The 22,699-nt window shown below is 34.7% G+C and overlaps 1 protein-coding gene across 1 annotated transcript; it reads right to left on the bottom strand.

Annotated features, from left to right (window-relative positions):
• Positions 1-516: 516 nt before the first annotated feature.
• LOC125837694 (uncharacterized) lies at positions 517-10,215 on the bottom strand. Its single transcript, XM_049516773.1, has 4 exons — positions 9,994-10,215; positions 9,174-9,272; positions 7,862-8,124; positions 517-655 (listed from the first exon to the last, which is right to left on the bottom strand). Exons 1-4 carry the CDS (start codon positions 10,213-10,215, stop codon positions 517-519), a joined length of 723 nt encoding a protein of 240 aa, XP_049372730.1.
• Between the last annotated feature and the right edge of the window lie 12,484 nt (positions 10,216-22,699).

The following is a 22,699-nucleotide window of genomic DNA, read 5'->3' as shown; positions in this document are numbered from 1 at the left end:
CGTTAATATAATCCCAATAAGTGAAATTGGTAGGGATTTTATTGAGGCTGATCTGCCTTTCTTTCATCGAGGATATACCCCAATCTTCAATTGATATAATCTGCTTTATGATCATTTTGGAGAAGTTATAAACGTTCTCGCTGGTGTTATAACCTGAGAAGTGCTGAAATTCAACACTACCTGTATTCGTTAAAATGGTCTCGTAATATAAGCGGGTTTTGTATGACTCTCCTGGGAAGTATAATCCGTTAAGTAAATATCGCTGGAATATCTTCCAGGGTTCTTCTTTTCTCTGTATCTCAGAGTTTTCAATAAGAAATATCATTTCTTTCTTTACTACCCTTTCATAGGATCTAATATCATCAACCTCTTCTTTCGCCACCGATGCAAAAGTATCACTTTGCTTTTGAGATAAATATGCTCTCAGTTGGGCGTATAATGGATTATTTTCTGGAATATCATCCAGATGTATCGAAGAAGTAGCTTCTTCTGAAGAGCTTGTTAGTTTTACCAAGCTCATTCCTCCCTTAGTATAATTGGAGAGCTGGATGAGGATCCGTATGATGATCCTGATGTTTTTGAAGAGGAGGATCTTCCCTTTCCGCGAGTATAACTGCCCCTTCCTCTAGCCTTGCTTACCCAAGGAGGATCCATCCTGCAAACATAACATTTAGTTTTAATCATCTAAAAGGTCATAAACTTCAAAACAATAAAATCTTTCATAAAGTTCTTGTTCAATCATGTAATTAGCGACGATATCCATCACCATTCCATCTATAATTCTCCATAAAATACTTTTCTGTAAATCTTTATTAAGAGGAACTGCCTTCAAAATTGTAACCAAAGTAATATCAGTAAAGAGGTCAAGAAAACCCATTTTTTTAAGAAGAAAGATATTCTCTAGATAAGAAGTCTGGGAGGGAATTATCACTTCCCTTTATATAATGAATTTTGAAATCAAAAGGGGCTAATTGTGCCTGCCACCTAGCAAATATTAATTTGGCAAAAGGCATAAATTACCCACTAAACGTATACCCAAAAGTCATTTACACACTTTAACTAATGAGGTGACCTATTACACACCTTAAGTACATAAAAGTATATTTATTTCCCCCTTCCGTCACCCAACCAAGGACATTATGCCTAGAGTGAAAGCCACTCGCCTCCTAGTTAAGCCACATAATAAAAGACTCCAATCCGATTCATTTGACTCAAACCCGTTTCTTTTGACCCAAACCCGTTTCTTTTCACCCAAACCCAATTTTTTTCACCCAAATCCATTTTATTTTACCCTAGTCCATTTATTTCACCCACCCGTTTCCTTTCTCTAAGAACACCAAAACCTAATCGAAAAAATTCATCTGCAAATCCTAATTTTAGCTAAAGATTTCTTCGATTTTGTGATGTTTTTGAAGCATCCTTGTAGTTATATTTGAAGAACATTGTCGATCGTGGCGTTCATCATTTGGTGGAAGCAAAGCGGTGGTTACTAGGGTTTGGTGGGTACAATCGAGGCGTTCATCGTTCATAATTTGTTGTTATCTCCATATTTGAAAGGTCAGTCAAACATTTCTAGGGTTACTTCATAGTTCATACTTTTTAGCTTAGGGTTATTTCGTCTTTATTTTTCTTTCAAGTTTACTGTATGTCGTCTTTCATTCACATGATTCCCCGTTGTTGTTGTATGAATTTTGTTGTTGTATATGTTTTGTCGTTGTTGTTGAGGGTTAACTGATAACATTATTTTCAGGTTAAAATGTCTTTTGAATTGATTACTTTGAGATTTTACCACAGTGGTGTTATTAAGATTGGAAAAAAGGAATACAAGGGGAAACCATATCATGGTAGAGGAGTTTATGAGTTTTTAGATGTTGATATAGATAGGTTATCTTATTTTGAATTGAGGGATTGTTTGAAAGAGTTGGGGTATGAACCTGGACAATGTGTGTTGTATGTAAAACTTCCTAGAAGTTCTGCTATGTAAGAAATCAAATCTGACTATGATACTACTTTAATTGCCGAGTGTTTGAGTCATGGAGATATTTTGGACTGTTTTGTGTGTCACTTTGTTGCTGATCCTGTTTTGGTCCCACCTTTATTGGAATATGGGGAAAGTGGAGTAGGTGAGGGAGCATCACAAAATAGTGGGCCTAATGCATCTTTTGATGCTGAATTAGAACCAACATATGAGGCCCAAGAAAATGCCACACATGAGGCCCAAGAAAATGCCTCAAACCTTGCCTCAAACCCTGCCCCTGCCCCTATCCATCCTTCTACTGATCCAACTCTTGACCATGTTCATCCTTCCTCTGATCCAATTCCTGACCTTGTCCATCCTTCTAATGAACAAGATTCAGGTAGAGAATCATTGAATGGGGGGGGGGGATTTAATGGGAGTGATGTAGATTATGAACTAAGAAGTTTTAGGGAGGAAAGGAGTAAAAGAAAGAGAAGGAAAAGGGGAGAAAGAGCTCCATTGCTTGATCATGTCAAGTTAGGAACAGAAAAAAAGGGCCAGATGCTGGGTATGATGAATCTACAGGTGGTAATAGAAATAACTTAGAAGGCAAGTTAGCTGGTGATGAGCCTTATTATCCCTCAGATGAAGCTGCCAGTTTTGAAACAGATCCAGATGATTTCAGTGATGATGAAGAAGAGATTCAACAAAGAGAGATAGTTAAGCCAAGAAGGAGAAAGAAGGTGAATAGAGTTGTCTTTGATTCATTTTCTCAGAAAGTAGTGTGGGAATTGGGTCTTGTTTTTGAAAGTGTTAATGAGTTTAGATCTGCTGTTACCAAATATGCTGTTGCTGAACATGTTGTAATTGAAATGTTTATTAATGAACCAACAAGAGTAAGGGTTAGGTGTACAGTTGGTTGTCCTTGGGTTTTATTTGCTAGCTTTGATTCTAGGACAAATAATTTTGTTGTAAAGACATACAATCCAGTTCACAAATGTGATCCTACTAATAGGAACAAGCTTTGTAATAGCAAGTTCTTATCTAGTCACTACAGTGAAAGGATAAAGGAACAACCTGACATTAGAATTTTTGAGTTTCAAGGGCTTATTAAAAAAGAATTGGATTTATATGTTGGAAGAATAGTGTGTAGGAGAGCAAGAAACAAAGTATTACAGGAGTTAATGGGTGACTATGTTCTTGAGTTTGGGAGGATTTTGGACTACAAAGATGAGTTGCTAAGAACTAATCCAGGTAGTACATGTGTAGTCAAGCTTCATGAAGAAACATTTGAAAAAGGTAGAAAAATGTTTCAAGGCTTCTACATATGTTTTGATGCAATGAAGAAGTCCTTCTTGGCTGGTTGTAGGAGGTGCATTGGTTTGGATGGTTATTTTCTAAAGGGAGTATCTAAAGGTCAATTATTGGTTGCTGTTTGTAAAGATAGGAACAATCAAATGCTACCACTGGCTTGGGCAGTAGTTGAAGTTGAAAATAAGTTTACTTGGGCTTGGTTTGTCAAACTTCTAAAGGAAGATCTTCAGTTAGGAGATGGTACAGACCTCACAATCATATCAGATATGCAAAAGGTTAGAATATTTATTGATTTTTTTGATTTATTTCATGTCTTGAATGTCATTTATTTATAAATGTCTTAGTTTCTTAGTTTTATGTCTTGAATTTTCTTATAGGGTCTTGAAATTGCCATAACTGATCATTTGCCAAATGTTGAGCATAGAATGTGTGCTAGACACATCCTTGCTAACTGGTCAAAGAGATGGAGAGGTCTTGAGAGAAAGAAATGTTTCTGGAGGTGTGCAAGGTCTACTTTTGAGGCTGAGTTAAAAGATAACATTAGTTATATGAAAAGGTTGGGAAATAATATAGTTGATCACTTGTTGTATTTTAATCCTGAAAGATGGAGCAAGCTTTACTTCAATTTTACCTCAAAATGTGATGTTGTAAACAATAACATGGCTGAATGTTTCAATTCATGGATATTAGCAGCAAAGCATAAGACTATAATTACAATGCTTGAAGAAATTAGGGTGAAAATGATGAAAAGAAAAGGGCAGATGAGAGAATTTTGCAATACTTGGATATGCGACATTTCTCCAATGGCAATGAAGGTTCTACAAGATAACACAGCTAAGTCTATGAAATGCAGCATTGAATGGAATTCAGATACAGGGTATGAGGTACTTCATGGACCATACAGACATGTAGTTGATATTCAAAGGCAAATATGTAGCTATAGAGCATGGATGTTGAAAGGCATTCCATGTTCTCATGCAATAACTGCTCTTCACCATAGGAAATTGGACCCAATCAACTACATTTCTTATTGGTATAACAGAGAAACATACATGAAGACATACAACAACTTCATTCAGCCAGTTATGAATCTGAAAATGTGGCCAGAATCACAAAACATCTCTGTGATACCACCTCCTGTTAGGAAGATGCCAGGAAGGCCTGGCAAGAAAAGGAAGAAAGAGCAAGGTGAAACCAGTAAAACTGGAAAATTATCCAAAAGAGGGATTGAGATGTCATGCAACACTTGTCATAACAAGGGTCACAATAAAAGAAAGTGTCCTCTTGGTGCACCTGCTTCTGGCACAAGTTCAAGACATACTGCTGGACCAAGTTCAAGACCTCCTTCTGGCCCTGCTGTACCAAGTTCAAGACCTCCTTCTGGCCCTGCTGCTGCACCAACATCAACACAAACTTTTGTCACTGCTGTTGCACCAACATCAACACCTAATGCTCCAACTGAAAGAGGAAGGGGTAGACCAAAGGGTTCAACAGAAAAGGTGATATAGTTTCCTTTATTTACTTCATGTATAAGTTTTAAATAAGTTGCTTTACTGAATATTTTGTTATTTTTTAGGGTAGTGTTGCTAGCAGAACAGGAATGGTTGGAATGGGTGTACTACACACACAAAGTGGTGCTACTATTATTAATGTAAGTTCCCTATTTCTATACTTAAATATCATTTATTATTTTTTCTTTAATCAAAAATTAAGATTATTTATATTCATTTGAACAGCCTGGAATGCCTAGTGAAAGATTTAGAAATGTGAAGTCTTCAGCAGTTGTCACTGGAGATCTTGGACATAAACCACCATGTGGTGTGAAATGGAAGGGAAAACAAGCTATGACCTCAAGCCAACTTGAAGAGATGAGGGGAAGAAAACAAATGGAGACTAGGTCTAAGGCTGCGCATTTGAGCCTAGAGAGCTCTAATGCAATCTAGCTTGTTTTGGTAGATTTTTGTTGGTAATGCAATGTAGACATTTGTTTTGTTGGGTGATAGACAATGCAATACACTTTCTCCCTATTTAGTACCCTTATATTTAAGACAATGAATTGCAGTTGTGACTGCATTTTGATTTATGGTGTTTGATTATGTAACTGCTTTGACATATATTAACTTCTATTTTGATTAATGATTATGCAGTTATGAATGTCTGTTTATGTAACAATATTGCTTCTCTTTTAGTGATGGTTTCTGTGTTTATGGAGGGCAATAAGTGACTACTTAAGCAATGGCTACACAAACGTATAGTTTAGACAATTGAGCAGATAGTTGTACACACTAAATATATAGTTTATGACCAAATACAAAATCAAATACTTGCAACAATAAATGAGACAAATTAAGCTAAGGGAAGCTTTGTAAATTCTTTTCATTACACAAAAGCCTTACAAGTTCAACACAATATTGCAAATTTTTGGTACAATAAGAGATCATGACAATTTCCTTGAATGTCCTTCTCCTTTCAGAAACAATACTCTTTGAAATACTAAACTTACACCTAAAATACAAACACACAACAAAGCAATCCAAAGTTGTTTCTCCCTTTTCTTGGACTTGGCCAATTTGTTTTTCCATTTCTTTTCAACTGCTTTCATCTTCTTCAAATCATCATCAAAATTGTCCATTTTTGACTCCTTCTTGTTCATATCTATTTTGCTTTCCATGGATTTGGTCGACTTAGTAGGCTTGCTGATTTCCTTATCCGAAGTTTCAACTTTTCGAGAAGATTCAACACTATGTTCAAGCTCCGCAATTTTTCCCAACAACTTGGGAATCACAAATTTGGATCTTGGATCAATATAATCATCTTTCCAAAGCCAAAAATCGCATGATCTAGCATTCTTAAAAAACAAAACGAATCATTCTATGGCTCTTGAAACAACAAAACAAATTATTCAACTCTTAAAAAAGATTAACTTACCCCATAGTAAGGACAACCCCAATATCTTCTACTAGGATTGCTCGGGGTCCAAGAGGTCAGCAAAGGTAAAACAAATCCGTGTTTGCATCGCACCTCTTCCAATTCATGATCTTCCTCTTGTAAACAGAGCCTAGTCAAGCTTATTCGAGTCATTGTAGCACCTTAATAAGAATTACCGCGAATCAAACAACTAAAAATTCAAAATACGAAATAGATAGAAACAAATCAAAATGAAAAAGAGAGAAATGAATCAAAATGGAAAAGAGATGAATGAATAATAATGAAAAAGAGTTACCTTTGATTCAAAAGAAGGAATTTTGAACTATGTTTGAATTTAGGGCTCTTGATTCAGATTTTTGGGTGAAAATTTAGGGTTTTTGTTCATTAGGGTCAGGTGGGTGGGTTATGTGAAGGGAATGGGAATATAACCGCTGGGTTAGATTTTTTTAATTAAAAATAAAAATAAAAATGACTTTATTAGCGTGTTGACGCACTCAACTATGTGGAGCGAAACGCGCCCTGGGTTGGGTGACGGAAGGGGGAAATAAATATACTTTTATGTACTTAAGGTGTGTAATAGGTCACCCCATTAGTTAAAGTGTGTAAATGAATTTTTGGTATACGTTTAGGGGGCAATTTATGCCTTTTGCCTATTAATTTTGATGCATCATGTTTAAAATCTTTATCAAACATATATTTGACTGATTGAGCATCTGTTTTTATCACAAATTTCTAATTGTAAAGATCATCCTGAAATTTTAAAACACATTTAACGATAGTCATTTCATGAGCTACCGTTGCATATTTTTTCTGAGCATCGCTCCATTTTCTTGAATGAAACCGAATAAGGTATTCATTTTTATCATGCGGGTTAATCTGTTTTAATATTCCACCATAACCCATATTGGACGCATCTATCTCAACGATCTTTGGCCAAGCAGGATTAGCAAGGATTAAACAAGGCAAAGAGTGAACTCTTTCTTTAATAGTCTTTACAAGATCTGTGAGACTATTAGTCCAAGGCTTCTTATGATCTTTTTTTAGCCTGTCGTATAACAGAGCTAAATCTCGAGACAATTTTTTGTAGAAGGGGGAAATATAATTTAAACTTCCCAGAAACCGCTGCAATTGCGTCCTATCTGTAATAATATCAGGGAATTTTGATGCGAATTCAATAGATCGCTGAATAGGAGTCATTTTTCCTTGACAAATCAAATAACCCAAAAATCTAACTTCTGTTTGAAAAGACTCATTTTAGGTGTAGATATGACCAAACCATTTTGAATAACTATTTTCTTAAAAATGTCTAGATGCTTAATATGCATTTCAAGAGTCTTTGAGTAAACCAAAATATCATCAATATAAACTATAATGAAATCCAAATAAAGATTAAAAATATCATTCATAATCTTTTGAAATTCCGAGGGAGCATTTTTTAAACCAAAGGGCATTACATTCCATTCGTATTGTCCAAATGGAACATTAAATGACGTTCTATAAGAATGGTCTTTAAATATTTGGATTTGCCAATATCCAGATTTTAAATCAAATTTTGAAAAGATATTAGCATCATATAATCTTGATAATAAATCTTTTTTGTTTGGATTAGGATACCTAATCCATTTTAAAAATTTATTTAAAGGTTTATAATTTATAACTAACCTGGGAACACCTCGTTCTTTTTCTGTTGCGTTATTAACATAAAAAGCAGTACATGACCATGGTGATTTGGAAGGCTTTATCAAACCTTTTTGTAATAAATTATCAATTTCCTTTTTGCAGAATTCAACCAATTCGGTATTTATCTGACAAGGACGTGATTTGGTAGGGATATTTTCCTCAGAGAAATCATCTTCATATGGAAGAGTTACAATATGCTTTTTCCGATTCCAAAAGGCACTAGGATGATCAACACAAATATCAATGGCAATTTTTTCAAAAATGAGTTTAATCTTTTCCTGTATTTTAGCAGATTTTAAAGTATCGAATATATTCATACTAAATATCTCAAGTTGTAAATAATCAGCATGCTTTTGTTTCATTTCAATTAGAGCATTAATATCTCAAGAAATAGGCTTGGTGATAAAAGTATAACTAATATCTTGATTTTTATAAGTAGCAGAAAATCTTTTAGCATTTATATTAGTGAAAGGATAAATTGCATTTATAAAAGGAGTTCCTAGAATAATAGGAGGGTATAACTGATTTTTTACTAAGAAAAAGAAGTGAGGAATAGAAACTTTATTTTGGAAAATACGAGTATTAGATAATTTATACTTTATATCTAAAGAATGACCAGATGCAGATTTAACCATATGAGTGGTTTTTTCAAAATATTTAGCATGTACTAGACCTTCTCTAATGCAACTCACATCAGCGCCACTATCAATCATAGCAATGTTAGTTATAGAAAGAGTATTATCAGTTAATATAGTACATTTAACATACCATTTATGAGCTGTAACAATTTGCATCATTCCTAAAAACATATTTTGTTCAGGATCAATATTCAAAGTATTGGCAAAAGTATTTTCTTCAGCAGTAGAATCATCAACCTTATTTTTTCCTTTGCTATTAGTAGACTCAATCTGAGTAAGACGGTGATCATAAATAATATGATTTTGTTTAAGAAATTTAATTTCTTCCTTGAAATGTTCAATTTCTCCTTTTAAATCATCAAAAGAGGTATCACGAATAATCATGGTTTGTTTAGAAGAGAGTCTATTATGAACTTCAGACAAGGAGTAAGGAGCAGAATAATTAAACTCATCTTTAACCTTTTTATCATTAGGAATATTAGATGAAGAGCTAGTTTTACCAGCAGCCAATTGAATGATCTTTTCACGAAGAGCATTATCGGTAACTTCTTTTAGAAGTTCTATCACATTGTCTGCAGTGATAGTGAACATATTCATGTCTTCGAACTGAAATTGTAGCTTGTAGAATTCATCATGTTCGCAGTGACAACTATCACCCTGACATTTGCAAGCATCATTCGAATCTTGTTGAACCTTACAAGATGACTCAGGTTGCTCATCCTCTGTTGCATAACTTGCTTCAGAATCATCATAATCTGATTCGGAAGCAAAAGTATATAGAAAACTATAAATCTTCTCTTGAATATCATCATCAAGTTCTAGAGTCTTAAGCTTTTCTAGCTTACAATTTGGAGCTATATGCCCAAATTTTCCACATTTATAACACTTAATCTTATCAAGATTTCGCCTTGACCTATTCCTAGTAAATCTATGAGATTTACGATGAGCCCTACGCTCATCTCTTTCTTCTCTAGTCCTACTTCTAGATCTTCTTTTCTTATGATGAGATCTATGAGATTCTGATTTAGAAGTTTCTCGGTTGGTGCTTTTTGAAGCATCTGGTAAACCGAATTGAGTACAAAAATCTCCTAATTGAGACTTTTCTCTAAGCTTATCCATTTTAAGCTGTCTTGAGAGTTTTAACTCATTGCACAAATTTATGCCTTCTTGCGTACAAGCCCAAATAAGTTTTCCATAAGTAAAATCATTATAGGGAATAATTCCTTGTGGATTTCTAAGAGTTTTCTTTACTCTTTCTGCAAATAAAGAAGGTAAGCCATCAATAAATTTGGCTTTACAGAATTCTAAACCATTTTCGGGAAGTTCCATTACCCGACTTAAATAAGTGTCTTTATACCATCTAAACTCACCTAAATGTCTACATCTAAGACCATTTAGTAGATATCTAATGGTTTCATATTGATTGGTAAATCTACCACTAAAATGTTCAAGAATAGTCAAAATAAGTGTATACACAGCGTCTTCTCTATTTTGAACAAGGGCAAAGCCTAAATTATCAACTCCTTCATTTACTGCCTTAACATTAATTACTGCTGCTCTCGCATCAGAGGGCATATAATTATCCCACCATCCTCTTAGTTGACCGATAAATCCTGCAATAATCATCTTGCAAATGGTCTTGTCAGTGTTACTAACACTTTTGCAGATAGTAGCATACATAAGCATCCTATGAACCATAATTGTCAACTGCCTATCACTTAGCCCATCGAGATTCCATTCATAAATCTCACTTCCACTATAAAAAGTGTTAGTTTGATTCCAATCTCTTTCCTCTATTAAACATCTTGAGGAGTAGGCCTGGAATAGTTAATGAACGTTGATGAAATCCCCTACTATCCAGGTCCGCCCTGCGTCTTTCCTGGCCAACAGGTAATCCAACGGATTCCTTCGGCAGCCTTTCATAAACTTTCACTAATCTTCCTGGATAACTTACATGTGACCTTAGTCTAACTGCTCAAACTGTCATTATAATAGACACAAATACCATATCTTATAGTAACTTTGTATGTTATAGCTCAACACAAATAGTTTAGCCTATCATTTAGGCCAAGTACATGAAGAAATAAAAAAAAGAGAAATAGTACCTGGAGTCGAGCTCCGAACCCGCCGATGTACAAACCAAATTGAAAGCTTTTAATCCAAATTTGAAAGACTTACAAAGGAAAATATTACAGTGCTTAGAGAGAGGGGGTTTTCTAAAATCTGCCCTTTCAAAATAAAACTTCACCTCTTTATATAGAGGTAGAAGAATCTTAAAAGATAAAACAAAATGGCCCACACACTTTACAATGGCCAATAATACAAAGATAAGGCTGACAGACTAGTGTGTAGTACATCTTTTGGATCGACTTTCTAGCATCTGTTTCTGAGATTTTATTAATATCATTAGAAAATTCATTTTTTTGACTACTTTCTCCTTCTGAAAAGTTATCAACTTTTATTGGCTTCAAGCTATGACCCTTGAATTTCTTTTCCAAGAAATTCTCAAGATCTGATTAGTCTTTTAACTTGAAATCCTCAATCTCTGGGGGAGGCGATTTAGATATAACTAAATCTGAAATGAATTTTTCAGATGGATTATCTACTTAAATTGTTTTTATGATGTCTAAAAAATAGACTGATTTTAGTCCGGGCTCCCCGGCAAGAGCAAAGATTGCTAAAGATTTTAAACGATCTAAATGGAAACCTTTCCGAAAATGGTTCTTCAACAATTTTAGTGATGAGGAACAATAATTATCTCAATCAAGAGCAAAGGGATAAGATTCTCCAAGCAGTTAAATAGGAAGATTAGAATTTATCAGCTTCAAGCTACCACCCTTGAATTTCTTTTCCAAGAAATTCTCAAGATCCGAATAGTCTTTTAACTTGAAATCCTCAATCTCCAGGGGAGGCTGGATACTGCTATGAGCAACCTTCTCTTTTCCTTTGTAATTAGAATTTATCATAGAGATAAGTTTATCAACTTTATCATGTAAAGAAACAATATGCTCACCCAATATGGTCATATAAATATTTGCATAATTACTTTGCTTAATATTGACATTTAATATGTTGTGTAGTAACAAGAGCAGTATCAATTTCAAATAATTTTGAAAAGGCATTGAAGTGAACAATCTTATCATTTTTATTAATTTGAAAAGACTGTAATGGAGGAAAAACTGATTTGGTAATTTCTCCATTACTCTGAGTAAAATCTACCATGAACTTTAACATTTAGCATAAGAGAACTTAATGAGTTCTCATCCTGTAAAGATATCTGCAAATTAGGATAAGCATTAAAATAAACTAGTCTGTAAGCAAGACTAGTTTGAATAGTCCTTATAAGAGATTTCTTCCAATTATGATTTCTACCATCATGTAAAGCTTTTATAAAACCTTATTATTATTATTATTATTATTATTTATTGTTATTATTATTATTATTATTTATTATTATTATTATTAGCTTTCACATTATTTAGTGTTCAGTTTTATAGTATATATGTTAGACAAAGGGTTTCTTGGATCATAAGTGATTTTGATTGTCGGCCACACCTACGGTGTAGATCAAAGGCACGACACTTTTAGTATATTAAGATTTGTAACACGGATTTAGAGGGGAACCTAGAAATATAAAGTTTATGATTCCCATTGATATGCTAATATAATTCTTCATGATAATAACTGTATTCATAGCCAAATAAAATATTTACAAATAATTAGTGGATTTTTTAAATTCACATATGCTCATAACTATCACAATAGATTTATCCTAGTTTGAATTGGAGGAAGGAAGTGAAAATATCAAATTGGTAGACAATGCTTTTATTAAAATAAGATAAAATATTCTCTAAGTTTTCATTATAATACGATAAGTATTCTCTCAACCTCAAACATGTCTTAGTTTTTGCTTTCAACAACAAGGACATGTGCAAAATCGTAGGACACAATGTGGTTTACATCCACAAGAACATTTACCCAAATAAACATTGTCTTTCTTAAAATAAACACTCCTTCTTATTCCCTCAATACATCCACAAATTCCGTCAGAACAAATCGGAATTCCAAGTTGGCAAGAAGGAGCACAATCTTGTGCTCTTTGACACTTTTGATCTTTTCCGAGTACTATACATGATTGTGAACCTATATCAAAAATAAAAATAAATGTTAATGTCATTATTTCAAGTAAATTCATTGACAATACATAGAAATCAAACATATATAATTTCTTTAAGTTACTACCACTAGTTTAATAATGAAGGACAATCAATTAATATTGATATGATCTCTTGATCATAGTTTATTTTGCAAACTTCAAATGAATAGCAAATGAAGAAATATATATTTCCTATATTATGCTTTGTACGTTAGAATTTAGTTAGGAACTAAGTTTAACGAAAAAAAAGTTTTAAATATTTCATAATATTTGTGTGATTATACTATTTTTGGCTATGATAATTGCCTCAGTGAAGCCATATAGTCAATTAAAATATCTAAGTTTATCTTAAACTATCAAATTATTATTTATGTATTCTCTGTAATAATTTTATGCATACCCTATTGAGGGATTTAATAGATCTAAATATACCCTTAGATAATTAATAAATATCCAAAAATACTCTTACTTGGGTTCTACCAAATCAATCAAATCAGACTCATTCTTGTATGATAAAAAAAATTGTTATTAGGAGAAAATATATTTGAAACGGACGATAATGTAAACATATAAAAAATCTAATACAAATCCCAAATGTTAACCTTTATATATATATATATATATATATGACATACCATATAAGAAGAGATAATGAGAGGGATAGAGAGAGAGGCAGAAGGAGAGAGAAGAGGAGGGGAAAAGGAGAAGAAACTTTACCGAGCAAAATGAACGCCCAAAGAAGAGTGAATACAATGGTTGATTCCTTCGTCATCTTTTATACAAAGTCACTATATCTCAAATCTCAATGATGATCATTTTATTTTTGTATATTGATTCAAAGTAAAGTCTTCATATTTATAAGACATAAGTGGTTTACCAACTTGCCAAGTGAATTCAATCATTAAATTTTAAATCTAAAAGAAGTGGGTAAATTAAAAATTCAATGCAACTAGTCAACTATTCTTTGAAAGTTGGAAAATAATATTAATTAGTTTTTGCACTTATATTTAGAGTTTAAATAAAAATTAGATTAATAAAATCCATATTGTTGACACTCAATTTTGACCGACTTATATCTCATTTTGGTAACTATTAGGTTGAAGAAATCCATATTATTGGAATTGTTGAGAAGTTTCTTGAGTTTGATTGATGAAATTAGGTGTGATTTTGAGTAGATTCTTACATATATTGGTGATATAGTCGAATCTAAGTATTTGGAAAAAGAACCAATCGAATCTAGAAGGTTTAGAGTTGAAAAATGAGCAAGAAAATTCGTCAAAAACATGGGGAGGAGCGCTGGGGCACCGCGTCTTTCAGAGCTCCCCAAAGGGACTTCTGAAGTTTGGGCTCTGGGGTGCCGCACCAGCCAGAGAGCCCCGACCCAGCTTCTGACATTCACCCTCTGGATCCCCGTGCCATTCAGAGCGTTAGGGGCGCGTAATATTCCACCTTTTCCCACTTCTTTCCGTGTGAGTTCCCTAGAAACGTTCCTAAGTTTTCTAGTTGATTTCTACACTCTAAGGTACGCCTAAAAATCATGAAGTCATCCATAAACATGAGATCATGAGCCTTGAATCCATAATTCAATTCCAAGAAAGTTAAGAGGCAACTCAAGAGAAGTTCATAGAATCTTCCAAAAGTCTTTCACAAATGTTTTAACTTTATCTTAAGGTTTGAGTTTTGAGTTAAGTAAATAGTAAGAGTAAAGTTCATTTCTTCAAAAGATTATACGGGAACTAAGTATTTACAAGAGTTGAAATGTTTTCACATTTAAACAAGAAGGGAAACACCGATTTCCAAGAGAGTTTTTAAGCTAGTTTTTGAGTAATTACCTCAAATCACAGAAAGAGTTTTTTTAAAAAACATATGAGTTGAGTATATTTGGGAGTAGTATTGAGCACCGATATGGGGATGTGTTCATAATAACTCAAGTCTCCATAAACCATCTAGCCATCGTAGGTTGAAAGGGTCATACTTTCTAGATGACACCTTAGTGCTTTTTAGCATATACTACTGGATCCACTTAGTAGAGACGTTCTATATCACGGCAAGGTATAGGACAGTTCTGGCAGCATGGGCGAGACGTTGTATCATCACTTTAGCTCAGTGATGGTTGTCAGTTAGAGAAAATCCCATAGTATTATATTACTTTATAGGTAAACTGAGTTGTTATTGTATTGCTTTAATACATTGAGTTACCATCTACTGGTTTAAATGCTTTGTATAAACTGCACATTTATTGTTGTTTTGACTTTGCGTTTGAGCTAAGTATTCATGAGTTGAGTAAAGGTAAGGTAAGTGTTCTTTCAGATTCTTTTCAAGCTTATATCATGTTAGTTTTCCCCTCGCATGCTCGTACATTCAATGTACTGATGCCATTTGGCTTGCATTGTTTTATGATGTAGATATAGGTAACCAGGATCAGCATCTAGCGCTTCGTTGATCCAGTTGAGCACTCCGAGTTATTTGGTAAGCCTTTTTTCTTCCAGAGTTGTTTCTTTGTTAGTCAGTTGTTAAGATGATCGGGGGTCCTGTCCTGACATCCCTCTTAGAATTTAGGGGCTTCATAGATAGTTAGATACGAGTTCTTTAGTCTTGTATTTCAGATGTTTTTCTATGAGACTTGAGTTGCCATTTTGGCTAGTCTCATATTTCTTTAAGACTATTGCATGAGATATCCTTTAAGACTCTTTTCTTGTAATTTAAGTCTTTCGCTATAAGTTAATCCTGGCCAAGCGTTTGCTTGGGGTCAACTATGGTACTAGAGTGCCAGTCCCATCCATGGTGTAAGCTCGGGGAGTGACAAACTTCGTATCAGAGCACAAAGTTCAAGAGTCCTAGGGACTCTACGAAATCGTGTCTATAGAGTCCTAGTTATCGGTGTGCCATATCTATAATTTGGAGGCTGCGACATTTAGTAACTATCTCACTTCTTTCACATTTTTGTCATGCGATAGAGTTGATCTCTTTGAAGTTTCCTTCAAAGTCGTGACTATCTCATTTCTAAATTATTAGTACTGTAACACCTCGTTATTTGAAAGAACTACCAAGAGCTAGAATTAGAAATAGTCATCTTTTTGGAAAGAATGAAAATCTGGAAAATTGGTTAAGTTATGTTCAATTTGAGTTTTTGGTCAACTTTAAACAATTCTAACTCCAGCTCATTCTGAGTTAGGTGAGCTACAAGATACCGTAGGAAATATCTTTGGATTATCTCTCCAACGCCGCCGAGTTTGCTCAATTCCGAGTTTGTATGAGGGAGTTATGTCCATTTGAAGTTGGGTTGTCTAGATAAGGAAAGTCAAAACCGGATTTTAGAAGGGCATTTTGGTCTTTTCCATACCCAATTAAAAAATTTCGATTTTAGTAATTAAGAAGGGAGTCTAAACTGATTGGAGTCAGTTTACTCTTTTGAAATTTGAGGTAGGGTTTTGAGAGAAGAGAAAAGAAGAGTAGAAAGATAAGAAGAAACAAGAAATTGTCAAGTTCTTGAGCTAAGATCATGGATTTCGTCAAGGGTGATCCCTACGAGGAATGTGAGATCACATAGTGTTGGGTTATTTCACCCACACACCAATCATAATTCAATTCAGCGTAATTGTGTTATTGAAAGAAAAGATTATGACATCTTGATGAAATTTGTTTAAGTTCTTGTGGGTTCTTGTTGTTGGAATTGTTGAGAAGTTTCTTGTGTTTGATTCATGAAATTAGGTGTGATTTTGAGTAGATTCTTACATATATTGGTGATATAGTCGAATATAAGTATTTGGAAAAAGAACCAATCGAATCTAGAAAGTTTAGAGTTGAAAAATGAGCAAGAAAATTTGTCAAAAACCTGGGGAGGAGCGCTGGGGCACCACGCCTCTCTGAGCGCCCCAAAGGGACTTCTGAAGTTTGGGCTCTGGGATGCCGCACTAACCAGAGCGCCCAGACCCAGCTTCTGATATTCACCTTCTGGCTCCCTGCGCCACTCAGAGCGCGAGGGGCGCGTGGTCTTCCACCTTTTCCCACTTCTTTCCGTATGAGTTACCTAGTAACGTTCCTAAGATTTCTAGTTGATTTTTACACTCTAGGGTACGTCTAAAAATTATGAAGTCATCCATAAACATGAGATCGTGAGCCTTGAATCCATAATTCAATTCCAAGAAAGTTAAGAGGCAACTCAAGAGAAGTTCATAGAATCTTCTAAAAGCCTTTCACAAATGTTTTAACTTTATCTTAAGGATTGAGTTTTGAGTTAAGTAAATAGAAAGAGTAAAGTTCATTTCATCTAAAGATTATACGGGAACTAAGTATTTACAAGAGTTGAAATGTTTTCACATTTAAACAAGGAGGGAAACACTAATTTCCAAGAGAGTTTTCAAGCTAGTTTTTGAGTAATTACCTCAAATCACAAAAAGAGTTTTTTTTAAAAAACATATGTGTTGAGTATATTCGGGAGTAGTATTGAGCACCGATATGGGGATGTGTTCATGATAACTCAAGTCTCCATAAACCATGTAGCCATCGTGGGTAGAAAGGGTCATACTTTTTAGGTGATACCTTAGTGATTTTTAGCATATACTAGTGGATCTACTTAGTTGAGGCGTTCTATATCACGGCAAGGTATAGGACAGTTCTGACAGCATGGGCGAGACGTTGTATCATCACTTTAGCTCATAGTGATGGTTGTCGGTTAGAGATACTCCCACAGTATTATATTACTTTATATGTAAACTGAGTTGTTATTGTATTACTTTAATACATTGAGTTACCATCTACTGTTTTAAATACTTTGTATAAACTACACATTTATTGTTGTTTTGATTTTGCATTTGAGTTAAGTATTCATGAGTTGAGTAAAACTAAGGTGAGTGTTCTTTCAGATTCCTTTCAAGCTTATATCATGTTAGTTTTCCACTCACATGCTCGTACATTCAATGTACTAATGCTATTTGACCTGCATTATTTTATGATGTAGATATAGGTAACTAGGATCAGCATTCAACGCTTCGTTGATCCAGTTGAGCACTCCGAGTTATTTGGTGAACCTTTTATCTTCAAGAGTTATTTGTTTGTTAGTCAGCTGTTAAGATGATCGGGGGTCCTGTCCTGACATCCCTCTTAGTATTTAGAGGCTTCATAGATAGTTAGATATGAGTTCTTTAGTCTTGTATTACAGATGTTTTTCTATGAGACTTGAGTTGCCATTTTGGCTAGTCTAATATTTCTTTAAGACTATTGCATGAGATATCCTTTAAGACTCTTATCTTGTTATTTAAGTCTTTTGCTATAAGTTAAGCCTGGCCAAGGGTTTGCTTGGGGCCAACAATAGTTCTCGAGTGTTAGTGCCACCCAGGGTGTAAGCTCGAGGAGTGACAAACTTCATAACAGAGCACAAAGTTCAACAGTCCTACTAACTCTATGAAATCGTGTCTGTAGAGTCGTAGTTATCGGTTTGCCATATCTATAATTTGGAGGCTGCGACATTTAGTAAATATCTAACTTCTTCCACATTCATTTCATGCGATAGAGTTGATCTCTATGAAGTTTCCTTCTAAGTCGTAACTTTGTCACTTCTTAATAATTAGTACTGTAACACCTCGCTATTTGAAAGAACTAGCAAGAGCTAGAATTAGAAATAGTCATCTTTTTGGAAAGAATGAAAATCTGCAAAATTGGTTAAGTTATGTTTAATTTAAGTTTTTGGTCAACTTTAAACAATTCTAACTCCAGCTCATTCTGAGTTAGGTGAGCTACAAGATACCGTAGGAAATATCTTTGGATTATCTTTCCAACGCCGCCGAGTTTGCTCAATTCTGAGTTTGTATGAGGGAGATATGTCCATGTGAATTTGGGTTGTCTAGATAAGGAAAGTCAAAACCGGATTTTAGAAGGGGATTATGGTCTTTTCCGTACCCAATTAAACAATTTCGTTATTGGTAATTAAGAAGAGGGTCTAAACTGATTGGAGTCAGTTTACTCTTTTGAAATTTGAGGTAGGGTTTTGAGAGAAAAGAAAAGAAGAGTAAAAAGAGGAGAAGAAATTAGAAATCGTCAAGTTCTTGAGCTAAGATCGTGGATTTCGTCAAGGGGTGATACCTACGAGGAATGTGAGATCACATAGTGTTAGGTTATTTCACCCACACACCAATCATAATTCAATTCAGCATAATTGTGTTCTTGAAAGAAAAGATTATGAGATCTTGATGAAATTTCTTTTACATTCTTGTGGGTTCTTGTTGTTGGAATTGTTGAGAAGTTTCTTGAGTTTGATTGATGAAATTAGGTGTGATTTTGAGTAGATTCTTACATATATTGGTGATATAGTCGAATCTAAGTATTTGGAAAAAGAACCAATCGAATCTAGAAGGTTTAGAGTTGAAAAATGAGCAAGAAAATTCGTCAAAAATTGGGGAGGAGCGCTGGGTACCGCGCCTCTCAGAGCTTCCCAAAGGGACTTCTGAAGTTTGGGCTCTGGGGTGCCGCACCAGCCATAGCGCCCTGACCAAGCTTCTGAAATTCACCCTCTGGCTCCCCGCGCCACTCAGAGCGCCAGGGGCGCGTGGTCTTCCACCTTTTCTGACTTCTTTCCGTGTGAGTTCCCTAGCAACGTTCCTAAGTTTTTTTTTTAACTTTATCTTAAGGATTGAGTTTTGAGTTAAGTAAATAGTAAGAGTAAAGTTCATTTCTTTAAAAGATTATACGGGAACTAAGTATTTACAAGAGTTGAAATGTTTTCACATTTAAACAAGAAGGGAAACACCAATTTCCAAGTGAGTTTTTAAGCTAGTTTTTGAGTAATTACCTTAAATCACAAAAAGATTTTTTTTAAAAAAAACATATGAGTTTAGTATATTTGATAGTAGTATTGAGCACCGATATGGGGATGTGTTCATAATAACTCAAGTCTCCATAAACCATGTAGCCATTGTGGGTAGAAAGAGTCATACTTTTTAGATGACACCTTAGTGCTTTTTAGCATATTCTAGTGGATCCACTTAGTTGAGGCATTCTATATCACGGAAAGGTATAGGACAGTTCTGGCAGCATGGGCGAGACATTTTATCATCACTTCAGCTCATAGTGATAGTTGTCGGTTAGAGATACTCCCACAGTATTATATTAATTTATATGTAAACTGAGTTGTTATTGTATTACTTTAATACATTGAGTTACCATCTACTGTTTTAAATGCTTTGTATAAACTACACATTTATTGTTGTTTTGATTTTGCATTTGAGTTAAGTATTCATGAGTTGAGTAAAACTAAGGTGAGTGTTCTTTCAGATTCCTTTCAAGCTTATATCATGTTAGTTTTCCACTCGCATGCTCGTACATTCAATGTACTAATGCTATTTGACCTGCATTATTTTATGATGTAGATATAGGTAACTAGGATCAGCATTCAGCGCTTCGTTGATCTAGTTGAGCACTCCGAGTTATTTGGTGAACCTTTTATCTTCAAGAGTTATTTGTTTGTTAGTCAGCTGTTAAGATGATCGGGGGTCCTGTCCTGACATCCCTCTTAGTATTTAGAGGCTTCATAGATAGTTAGATATGAGTTCTTTAGTCTTGTATTACAGATGTTTTTCTATGAGACTTGAGTTGCCATTTTGGCTAGTCTAATATTTCTTTAAGACTATTGCATGAGATATCCTTTAAGACTCTTATCTTGTTATTTAAGTCTTTTGCTATAAGTTAAGCCTGGCCAAGGGTTTGCTTGGGGCCAACAATAGTTCTCGAGTGTTAGTCCCACCCAGGGTGTAAGATCGGGGAGTGACAAACTTCATAATAGAGCACAAAGTTCAACAGTCCTACTAACTCTATGAAATCGTGTCTGTAGAGTCGTAGTTATCAGTGTGCCATATCTATAATTTGGAGGCTGCGACATTTAGTAACTATCTAACTTCTTCCACATTCATTTCATGCGATAGAGTTGATCTCTATGAAGTTTCCTTCTAAGTCGTAACTTTGTCACTTCTTAATAATTAGTACTGTAACACCTCGCTATTTGAAAGAACTAGCAAGAGCTAGAATTAGAAATAGTCATCTTTTTGGAAAGAATGAAAATCTGCAAAATTGGTTAAGTTGTGTTTAATTTGAGTTTTTTGTCAACTTTAAACAATTCTAAATTCAGCTCATTCTGAGTTTGGTGAGCTACAAGATACCGTAGGAAATATCTTTAGATTATCTTTCCAACGCCGCCGAATTTGCTCAATTCCGAGTTTGTATGAGGTAGATATGTCCATTTGAAGTTGGGTTGTCTAGAAAAGGAAAGTCAAAACCGGATTTTAGAAGGGCATTATGGTCTTTTCCGTACCCAATTAAACAATTTCGTTTTTAGTAATTAAGAAGGGGCTCTAAACTGATTGGAGTCAGTTTACTCTTTTGAAATTTGAGGTAGGGTTTTGAGAGAAGAGAATAGAATAGTAGAAAGAGGAGAAGAAACAAGAAATCGTCAAGTTCATGAGCTAAGATCATGGATTTCATCAAGGGGTGATCCCTACGAGGAATGTGAGATCACATAGTGTTGGGTTATTTCACCCACACACCGATCATAATTCAATTAAGCATAATTGTGTTCTTGAATGAAAAGATTATGAGATCTTGATGAAATTTGTTTTAAGTTCTTGTGGGTTCTTGTTGTTGGAATTGTTGAGAAGTTTCTTGAGTTTGATTGATGAAATTAGGTGTGATTTTGAGTAGATTCTTACATATATTGGTGATATAGTCGAATCTAAGTATTTGGAAAAAGAACCAATCGAATCTAGAAGGTTTAGAGTTGAAAAATGAGCAAGAAAATTCGTCAAAAACCTGGGGAGGAGAGCTGGGGCACCGCGCCTCTCAGAGCGCCCCAAAGGGACTTCTGAAGTTTGGGCTTTGGGGTGCCACACCAGCCAGAGCGCCCCGACCAAGCTTTTGAAATTCACCCTCTGGCTCCCCGCGCCACTCAGAGCGCCAGGGGCGCGTGGTCTTCCACCTTTTCCCACTTCTTTCCATGTGAGTTCCCTAGCAATGTTCCTAAGTTTTCTAGTTTATTTCTACACTCTAAGGTACGTCTAAAAATCATGAAGTCATCCATCAACATGAGATCATGAGATCATGAGACTTGAATCCATAATTCAATTCCAAGAAAGTTAAGAGTCAACTCAAGAGAAATTCATAGAATCTTCCAAAAGTCTTTCACAAATGTTTTAACTTTATCCTAAGGCTTGAGTTTTGAGTTAAGTAAATAGTAAGAGTAAAGTTAATTTCTTCAAACGATTATACGGGAACTAAGTATGTACAAGAGTTGAAATGTTTTCACATTTAAACTAGAAGGGAAACACCAATTTCCAAGAAAGTTTTTAAACTAGTTTTTTAGTAATTACCTCAAATCACAAAATGAGTTTTTTTTAAAAACATATGAGTTGAGTATATTTGGGAGTAGTATTGAGAACCGATATGGGGATGTACTTATAATAATGCAAGTCTGCATAAACCATGTAGCCATCGTGGGTAGAAAGGGTCATACTTTTTAGATGACACGTTAATGATTTTTAGCATATACTAGTGGATCCACTTAGTTGAGGCGTTCTATATCACGGCAAGGTATAGGACAGTTCTGACAGCATGGGCGAGACGTTGTATCATCACTTTAGCTCATAGTGATGGTTGTCACTTCGAGAAACTCCCACAATATTATATTACTTTATATGTAAACTGAGTTGTTATTGTATTGCTTTAATAGATTGAGTTACCATCTATTGTTTTAAATGCTTTGTATAAACTGCACATTTACTGTTGTTTTAACTTTGCATTTGAGTTAAGTATTCATGAGTTGAGTAAAGCTAAGGTAAGTGTTCTTTCAGATTCCTTTCAAGCTTATATCATGTTAGTTTTCCCCTCGCATGCTCGTACATTCAATGTACTGATGCTATTTGGCCTGCATTGTTTTATGATGTAGATATAGGTAACCAGGATCAACATCCAGCACTTCGTTGATTCAGTTGAGCACTCCGAGTTAGTTGGTGAGCCTTTCTTCTTCCATAGTTATTTCTTTGT

This window comes from Solanum verrucosum, unplaced genomic scaffold, assembly GCF_900185275.1.
Source record: "Solanum verrucosum unplaced genomic scaffold, falcon-dt-bn FXZP01000133.1, whole genome shotgun sequence".
Lineage (NCBI taxonomy): Eukaryota > Viridiplantae > Streptophyta > Magnoliopsida > Solanales > Solanaceae > Solanum > Solanum verrucosum.
Note: the sequence above shows the minus strand (reverse complement) of the source record. Positions and strands in the feature narration are given on the sequence as shown.

Excerpts from the sequence above, each read along its gene's own strand:
- LOC125837694 (XM_049516773.1), bottom strand. The coding sequence starts at position 10,215 with ATGGTTCATAGGATGCTTATGTATGCTACTATCTGCAAAAGTGTTAGT. Across the intron at positions 9,273-9,993 it reads TTCAAAATAGAGAAGACGCT|ATTATGATGATTCTGAAGCA; the intron begins GTGTATACACTT and ends CTTCCGAATCAG. Across the intron at positions 8,125-9,173 it reads TGATGCTTGCAAATGTCAGG|ATTGATATTTGTGTTGATCA; the intron begins GTGATAGTTGTC and ends GAAAAAATTGCC.